This window comes from Cannabis sativa, chromosome 7 (genome assembly GCF_029168945.1).
Source record: "Cannabis sativa cultivar Pink pepper isolate KNU-18-1 chromosome 7, ASM2916894v1, whole genome shotgun sequence".
Classification (NCBI taxonomy): domain Eukaryota; kingdom Viridiplantae; phylum Streptophyta; class Magnoliopsida; order Rosales; family Cannabaceae; genus Cannabis; species Cannabis sativa.
Window position 1 is genome coordinate 58,240,940 of NC_083607.1, and position 10,274 is coordinate 58,251,213.

At 30.8% G+C, this 10,274-nt stretch overlaps 1 protein-coding gene across 1 annotated transcript; it reads left to right on the forward strand.

Annotated features, from left to right (window-relative positions):
* The first annotated feature begins 666 nt into the window (after positions 1–666).
* LOC115696744 (uncharacterized) lies at positions 667–1,209 on the forward strand. Its single transcript, XM_030623630.2, has 2 exons — positions 667–899; positions 945–1,209. Exons 1-2 carry the CDS (start codon positions 667–669, stop codon positions 1,207–1,209), a joined length of 498 nt encoding a protein of 165 aa, XP_030479490.2.
* Positions 1,210–10,274: the final 9,065 nt, after the last annotated feature.

The window sequence follows — 10,274 nt, forward strand, 5'->3', positions numbered from 1 at the left end:
GTTTCGGTATTAGAAAAAAAATAATTAGTATGAATTTTTTTATGATTGTATATAGTGTAGTTATTTAAGATATCCTGTAAAATTTTGATAAATTCGAGAAAATTTAACACGGTTCAAAGAGTCTGTTGCACGCGTAATTTTTTTATTTTATACGCGTGTGAAATAGGTAGTTTAAACATTGAATTCTATATTATAAATTATTTCAAATTTCTTAAAATTGTACAAAAATATATTAAATAACTATAACGTACACGACTATGAAAAAATTAAACTAAGAAACTATTAATCGAATTTTGAACTTTATGGGAGTCACTGGAAATGATAGAGTAGCTTGTGCAAGTTCCAGTTCTAGGAAGGTGCCCTGGTTTGGTGGGATATGGTAGCTCTCACCCGAGATGTTACCATTATCACCTGGGAAGAGTTCCAAGAGTTGTTTAATGCGAAGTACTATAATGAAGTAGTTCGTAGTACAAAAAGACTCAATTGACTCGGAAAGAAAATATGTTAGTTACAAAACATACGACATAGTATGACAGACTGGCTAGGTTGGCCTTGGGGATAGTGCCAACTGATTTTAGTAAGAAAGAAAAATATCTGGATGGGCTAAATCCAAAGATTAAACATGATCTGATGATCACAACGAATGATACCACCACTAATGGAGATATGGTGGGAAAAGCACTGCGAGCTGAAGGGGCAGCTGAATGTATTCAAGAGTCCCGAAGGACTCAGATTGTTGGTGGAGCCAATACTCCTACCTTTGGTTATGGTAGGGGTGGTAGTGACTCAACCACTGATCAGAAGAGAAAAGTTCCATCTGGGTTTGGTGGTTCGAGTCAAAGCAGAAGGTTCCAAGGGAACCAAGGTCGTGGTAACTGTCATAGTGGTCCTGAGAACTAGTACACTTACCTGGACTGCCCTAATTGCAAAAAACATCATTTAAGTGAGTGTAAAGGCCAAGGATGTTTCCAGTGCAGAGTAACTGAACATTACAAGAGAGATTGCCCACAGTTAAAGAAAGAAGAGCAGAAGACTGAAGCAAAACCCGCTCCAGCAAGGGTGTTTGCTCTTAATCAGACTGATGCAGAAGCTAGCCCTTCAGTTGTTACAGGTCAGCTTTCAGTCAATAACTTTTACTATTCTATTTTGTTTGACTCTGGGGCCACTCATTCGTACGTGGCAGTCAGAATAATTGGTAAATTTGGGTAGGCCATGTGATAATTATGATAAAGGATTTGGAACCCTAATGCCCGACGAAGAATTAATTATATTCAAAAGGTGGGTTAGGTCTGTGCCGGTTAGAATTGAAGGTAGAGAGTTGAGTGTTGATTTAGTGGAATTGGGTTTAGTGGATTTTGACATTATACTTAGAATAGATTTCATGTCCAAGTATGCTACTAGTATTGACTATAGGCGGAAGATGGTGATCTTCCAACCTTAGGGCGAGGAACCATTTATGTTTGTGGGATTAGTTCAGGTAGGGCTAAACATTTTGAGCGGGTTTGACCCGAACCCGAGCAACCCGCCCGAACCCGAACCGGTGAACCCGCAAATTTTTTTTTTAAAAAAAAATTCGGGTGGGTTGGGTTGAACCCGGTACCCTTCGGGTGGGTTGGCGGGTTGAGATTTTAGGGGTACCGGGTTTAGGGTTGAACCCGTGAACCCACTTTATAAATATATTATATATTTTTTTATTTTTTTTTTATTACTGTTTTTAACTTTTTATATATATATATATTAAATTAATAATTAAATAAATAAAAAATCCTAAAAAGTAAATATTATTATCATTTACTACATTACATTAGACAAACCCTAAAAAATTTCACAGCCTCCATTTCCATTCCCACACTAGCCACTGCCACGCCACTGCCAGCCAGCCACCACCAGCCATCACCCACTCCACTCCACCACCAGCCAGCCACGATCCTCACCACCCACGCCACCCACCGACGACGAGTCGAAGACGCAGGGGAGGGATCGACGACGAAGACCTCGGCTCCAAGATCGGTGACTCCTCCTCCTCGGCTCCTCCACGAGTCTGTCCGTTCGAGTCGCCCAAGTCGCCCACCGCCGCACCACTCCGTCGTCGCCTGGCACATCCCCACAGCACGTAACTCTCATAATCTCTCTCAGAGTCTCAGGTTATATATAAATATATATTCAGTTTAGTTATATATTATATATATATATATATATATTACTTGAGTTATAAATAATTAAATATATATTCTTTACTTTTCTTTCTTATTTCACATGTGGATCTATTACAAAATACAGATTACTAACATTAGTTTTTTTTTTATTTGAATAATTACTAACATTAGTTAATTTTTAATTATGTAAATCTTTAGTTTATCTCTAAATCTTTAGTTAATTTTATTCTGTACCTAAATTTCACACTCATTTTTGTATGTGAGTTATAATTTATTGTAATTAACTCACTTTTTAAGTGAATGATATAAATTATAAAATTAGAGGGTAAAAAAAATGCCTAAAAAATGTCCTTTTTATTTTAATTTATTGTTTTTTTATTAATTTTAATTTTTTTTAATATGTATAATGTATAATATGTGTGACATGACAGTGAATTAGTCCGGTTTGCTCGAAGGCTCGACGCTCACGCTCACTTTCACTAAGTTTCTTTTGCTGCCAAACTTTGCATTTCAAGGTTGGATTGATTAATGCATCTTTTCTTCAATAGTATATAAACAAATTGTTATATTTATATATGCTTAATTTAATAAATAAAAAAATTAAAAATAAATAAAAAATTAATTTTTTTAAAGAGTTGACCGAGTTGACCGGGTCAACCCGCCAACCCAGTAAACCCGACCAACCCAAACCCGCCAACCCGAAATCCGCCAACCCGCCAACCCACCAAATTGTGCCCTATTCAGGTCCGGGTTTGGGTTCATTTTTTTGAACCCGAAACCCGTGAACCCGAAACCCGCCAACCCGAAACCCGGTAAACCCACCCGATGTTCAGCCCTAAGTTCAGGGATCCTGAATTCCAATGATCTCAGTATTGAAAGCCAAAGATCTGATACAAGAAGGTTGTTTAGGGTTTCTATAAGTGGTGTTAGACACCAATCGGCCTGAATCAGTTCGACCAGAAAACATCAAAGTGGTTCAAGAATTTCTAGATGTGTTTTTCGAAAACATAAATGGGTATTACTTGGATGCATTATTTGGTTTGTTATTGATTTGTAAAGTTTATATGCTTATAGAAATTCTGAGCCTAAATAATTATTTCATCTACCCTTGCATAAGCCTAACATTATAATCTATGAAAGTCCTTTTGATTTGATATAAGTGGAGAAAGTTAAATGATGGAAGTATATTTAAAATTGGTTTGTGGGTCTGTTTGGTTTGAGTTGAGCATATACGGTGGAATACAATCATTGTGATCATTTGTGAATTATATTGTTAATTTCCTTAATTTAAGCATTAAGGTTAATTTTTTAAAGTGATTACACTGAAATTCTAGTTAATGTTGCAATTGAGATATCATGAGTAATGGAAAAGCAGTGCAAATGGTAATGGTGGCTTATCTTGTTCGTTGTTATGTTTGTTTTTATCAGTTTAACTTGGTCTTTACTCGAGGGCGAGTAAAGGTTAAGTTTGAGGAAAACACAAAAGTGATCTAATGATCGGGGAACGGAAGGGTCAGCATTTAATGTGTGACATTAAAACTGAGGCATTTTCAAATCATAACGTACACCTTGGTACAAGCGCTAACATGATTTAGCTGTCAATACGCCACCCTAAGCCTCACACACTTTTCCAATGCGCATGAAGTTCACAAACCAAGAAGTTAGCACCACATATGTTCCATTAGCTGTAATCCAAAGGTCCCTGGCTATCCACAACCAAGGGATACAAATGTCGAAAAGATCGCTCCTTTTTCAAATTTTCCACATGTCCATGCAATCCGAAGAGAAGACTACAAGCATTTGCAACTCTCAGAAGCTTGGGGGTAAACTTTATCTACATTTTTGGAAGGGGGACACATAGCATTCCCAATTCGAATATATCAATTAGGGCCTGGTTAGAAACCCTACCAAGAGGACGGGATGGATCTAAGCCCATCTGAGGCCTTGGGTATACACATCCAAGACCGGATCTATCTAAATCCGGAAGGGCCTCTCCCATCTGAGGCCCTCCGAATAAGCATTTGGGACGCATATAGAAAGGGTATCCCAAGAGGCAACTCATAGACCTAGTATAGGACGACATGACAACCCTCTGACACCAAATCCCATAGAAATAGAAGATTGTCTCCTATGTTAGACCTTAAGAATGCATGTACCACCAAAAATAAACTTCTCTTTTGTCTAATGGCACGATTTTGACACTATAATACATAAAAAAACAATGAATGCATGACATTTGTTGAAGATCACGTGGTCCCCAAGCGTACGAAGGGTCTCTGCCCCATGGGATGACCTCAATTTATGGGCCATAGTCAACATATTTCATGTATTTATCCTATTAGTGGGCAAAGTTTACACGCAAACCCTAGCGTATCACGGATATACCTAAACTTGAATCCTAGCCTATAAATACTACTGTATACCCTCAAGCAAGAGGTGGGGAAAAATTATTGTGTAAATATTATAGCAAGAAAGTAGGGTTCACAAGCTTGTAAAAACCCATTGTAATATATTAAGGCTGCTTAATCTAGTACGATTGACTCGTGAATTAGGATTCATTTATACTTGAACCATGTAAAAATCTTCATCTCTACTCTCTATTATTTTCTTTAACTTCTTAACTTTAATTTTAACCAGTTTCTGAGAATCTCAATAAACAGTTATATTTAACACAACATTTTTAATTGTGCTCTAATTAGCAATAACAATTTAAAAAGTAATTTGTCTAAAAAGCAAAATGTCATTAATGACTATCATTATATTAAATATTTTAAAAAAATTATTAATGACAATATTATAAATAAAATATATGTATTAAAGTATGTTATTAATGATTAATGATAAAAGTGTAATTAAAAAATATTTTTTTTTTCGAAAGAACTTAAAGTTCATTAAACAAGAGAAAATAGTTGAGAATCACAGGGAGATATCTCTCCCCTTGATACAGACCAGCCGAAATGCTAAAAACTCTAACATTTTTTGCTAATCCATTCGCAACTGAGTTAAATGAACGATTAATAAAGAAAAAATTACAGACACTAAAGCTAGAACACAAATCTAAATTTTCCAACAAAAAATTTAATAGGACCAATCTGGGGGCTAGACCCATAGACAAAGCAGTCATCAAGACTTGCTAATCAGAGAGAATATGAATGTCATTCCACTTAGTCTGTTTTTCTCACAAAAGAGCAAGCAAAACCGTACGAGATTCTGCTTCCAAAGCAGAGCCAGCTTTCAGATTTTAGACTTAAAAGCCCAAGAATTGTCCGACCGATTTAGAGCAACTGTAGTAACACTCGCGTTCCTCTGATACCAAGAAGCATCAACAAACAAAACAAAATTTGCCTCTTTCTTCCTTTGACTAACCACCAATCTAGACTCGATATTAGTCTCTAAACCAGAGAAAGAAGAAAGCTAGGCATTTCGATGGTGAATTCCAAAAAAATAGCATTTATTATACTAAATTTGGCACAAATTATAACACATAATTGGGTAAATCTTTTGTTAAAAAGTGCTAAAAATAGCAATACACATCATTTGTAGTTTCTTAGGTATTTTCTATCTAAAGTGGCATATTTTTTTTTTGAAAGGAAGAGAGATATGGCAATTTCATAAATTAAGAGCAAAATTGGTGTATATGAAAATAACTAGATAAATTTTACGTGTCAAGTCACGTATGTTAATTTTATTTTAGTTTTTAGTTTTTTTTAATATCATAATTTTAAAATTAATAATATTCAATGTAGTGATAATCATTTCAATAGTGATTTAAATAAAAACAAAAATTACTATAATATTTTGTAATAGTAAATAAAAAAAAAAATTATTAGTCGTCCTAAATTTATCTTCGGAATTAATAAAAATGCTCATGATTAAACTATCAAAACATTCAAATTTAATTTAAAATAATATTTAAAATTTAACTAATTCTAAATATCAAAATTTGAAAATAAATTTTTAATAAAAAAAATAAACAATATGAACAAATTTATTATTAATTGCAACACTTTAAGTGGATTAATTACATTAATTTTTTATTTTTATTTAAAAAATAAGTCACCAATAATTTTTCATAAACCAAGAATTCCGTTATATAGCCACATTTTATATAGAATAGATAAAAGAATAATTAGCTTTTTTAGTCCCTGTACTTATGACACTATACTATGATGCCCCTTAATTTATAAGTGTAGTTAAAAATACCCCCTAAAATATATCAGTTGGAATAGTATAATCCTTCTATCTAATTCTGTTAAAATTGACTAAAGTTGACTGTTAAATTAATAATGTGGCATTATACATAGATAGTAGTTGAAAAATTATATACCATTAGGAAAATAAATTACAAGTCATAAAAATTACAATCACAGGAAAAAAAAATGAAAAATAACATCCCAAAAAATAGAATATCATTACCTTAATTTTCCAAAAATCCCATGTTCTTTCTAGTGATATCCATCTCTTCAAATACTGTAGAATCCTAATTTTACACCTTTTTCTAATTTGAACTGCTAAAAAACGATTTGAATTATTTTAATAAAATTATTTTTATTAAATTTTTTTAAAAGGTTATGAAATCATTTTTTAATCATCTTTCATTGTCAGTTATTATGCCACCTCATAGTCAATTTTCCCTCTAAAAATAGATGAAATTACTACTCTATCCTTTGTTATAATACCACATCATCAATACAAACGGTATTTTTAAACAAAATAAACAGAAGGACTAAATGTATGCATATAAAATTATATAAGGACTATTTGTAACAAGCTGAATAGATTAAGGGGCATAATAGTATAGTGTCATAAGTACAGGGGTAAAAAAGATAATTATTCTAGATAAAAATGTGAGATTCTATATTTTTGTATATAAAATTAAAAGTACATGCGCCCTAGTTAATTTTTGCATTTTTTTTTCCTCAAAACACTTTAAATTTTTTTAAATTCTTATAGCTAAAATCACAATCACGGAAAATAAAATACACACAGGTTTTATTTAAGAAAATAAAAGTTTTTTTTTGGAAGAAAAATAAGAAAATAAAAGTTAAGTACCAGTGATAATAAATAATGTCTTAAAATCCTTTAAAAATAATAATAATAATGTCCTAAAATAATGAGCCAAAAATAATGCTGCATTATATTAAAAAAACTATATTCAAAATTAGTAGGTGAGAAATAAACTAGATTTGGTTTTATTAATAAAGACCAATTATGTAGTGATTAAGCAATTTATAAGTTTGTGTTAAGATAGTGCATTTTTTTTTTTTTTAATTTTATTTAAATATACTTCAAGAAACCCCCACATCCTATATAAATAAATATTCATCATTGAAAGATCATTTGTTAATTAAATGGAAAATCTTAACCAAATGAATCTCTCCCTATGTACTGTATTGTACTTTACTTTATTTATAATAAAAACTAATTATGTATTAATTAATTAGGTGATTAAATAAATAGGCCTCATATCCCATGTTGTTGACAAATCTATTAAGGTTAATTAATCAATATCTCTCTTGTTTAGAATAAGTCGGTGCATCAATTTTTTATTTTTATTTTTGGTACAATTTTTTTTTTGAATGTTAATTTTTGGTACAATAAAACAAATACCGTGACTTATTTATTTTTAATAAAAGAAATAAGGTGACATTGTTTAGTGAATAATTGCCATTAAGTTGCAATATTTCATTCATTACAAACAAAATTAAAATAGATAAGGTTGACAATAATAATTGATGATGGTCTACAAAATTAAATAATGAGTTTTGGTTGCAGAGAACAATAAGTAGTTGCATTAATAATTTAATATTGTCAATCAATAACCAAACAACACTTGTTTATACATTACAACTTTATAGTTAGCATCACATTTTTTTTTTTTTCAAAAGAAATCTCTCATATTTTTTGTTTGTACTAAATATGATTAAATTAAAAAAGGAACAAAAAAGAAAAAGAAAAAAAGAAAAAAAGAAAAAAAGAAAAAAGGAGAATGCTTGCACTTTGCAAGTGGGGTTGTGGAAAGAACAAGAAATAGCCACAATAGGGTTGACAAGTGTACAAAAACATATTCTTTCTTATGCTTAAAATTGATGAATAAATTAAGTTTTAATCAAATAATTTCTTGTTCAAAAAAAAAAAAAAATCAAATAATTTCATATTTTTAAGGTAAACTTGTGTCATTTAGTAAATATTTTATTTGTGCAAGGCCTAATTAAAATGCTAGAGTTTATATTAAAGATAAAAACAATCCTCTGCATTTTTGTTAAAAGAAAAATTGAAATTCGAAAAAAACTTAAAAACCTTTTTAGATTTTATGATTGCGCAACTATTTTGCTTAAGCTAGCAATCATTCCCTTAACACGCTCTTGCTTGATTCCCTTTCCCGACTCTGTTCATTGAGGGATGAGTAAGTGAGAGCCCAAGAGCGACGAAATGAGGCTAGCTAAATCCTCTTGTTGCCCTAGTTTCATCTACGTACGCATACGCATATGTTGATGCTTCTTTGCTAGCAACCAAGCTTGCCCGAGAAGCAGCCTTCCCTTTCCTAGCGTGTTATCTATTCGTAAACAAAACTTTTCCTTCTTTCTTTTGAAGATCCATATTTTTGTATTTTTTTTTATTATTTTTAAGTATTTATAAAAATATACCTTTAATTAATCATATTTATCTAAATTTAGATAAATTGTTAAGGTAGTGCAATGCATAATTTGGGCTGGGTGAACATAAAGTCCAATTATAAAAGAAGAAAGGAATGCACTCCACTTGGGCTTTCATGAATATTGGGTCCTTCTTCTCATTATATTATGAAGCCCAATTTCTTATTACACTAGTAAGTTTAGTGGTTATCAAAATATACTATATACCTCCTTTAAATTGATGACTTTAATTTTTAATCTTTCTTTCAAAATCTATCATATTTACTTTTTTTTTTTTTTAATCATTCTATTAATTTTGTCCATATTATTTCCCTATAATCTTCATTTTTCTCTGACCAAAATTTTATCCTAACTTTTTCATAAATCTACACATCCATCTCAGAGAACACAATCTATTATATTTAAAATTGTCACTTGGTTATATGAGAGTGTGAGAGTAATTTGGGTATTATACTCAAAAAATAAAGTATATTTAAATTAAATTTTATTTAAATATAAATTTAATTAATGTATATATAAAAAAATGTATTCCTCAATTTTTCGAGGGCCTCAACCATTCAATTGGGTATATTATTTTAGTTTAGTTGGTGTTATTTTCATAATTAATAGAAAATATAAAATTAAATTATATATTAAGATTGCTTTAAAAAATTATATATTAAGATTTGTGATTTAAAAGTTTGTGCATTTATTATTTATTCAAATTATAATTCCTTCTAAAAAAGTATTCAAATTATAATAGGTGTAATTATTTTTTTTTAGCTAATTAGCAATCTTTCTCACCGAACTTTGACGTATACCAAATCATACTCTTTGAACTTTTTTGGCCGTTAAAAATTCCCCCTGAACTATTGAAATTGTTAGATTTAAGGACTTTTGTCTAATTTCATTCAATTTTACTGTTTCAGTGATTGTTTATGTACTAAACCATGCTCCCCAGACTTTGATATCTACCAAATCATGCTCCTCAAACTTTGATATGTACTAGATCATGCCCCTTGAACTTTCATCCATGTTAGAGTTTTTTTACTGAAATTAGACAAAAGTACTTAAATCTAACAATCTTAATAATTCAGGGAGAATTTTTAACGACCAAAAAAGTTCAGGGGCAAGATTTAGTACATGTCAAAGTTTGGGAGAAAAATTGCTAATTAGCCTTATTGGTTAATTTTTGACAATTTTTTTCAATATAACCATCTTGAAGACAATTCCTAACACGAACAAATACAAAAAATGTAAACAGTTTTGTCATAATACCTTTAGATCGGATTATTATTAAATTTTATTTTGACAAAAGATCAGTTTGAGGTCTTTTTTTACCATTTTAGAAAATACATGATTCATATTGTCATTTAACAAAACAGAGAATCCAATTAGTAAATTTTACAAAATACAGAATCTAAAATGGTATTTTCCGCATTAATTAGCTTATTTATTATTAGGGATTTTGTTTTAATATTTT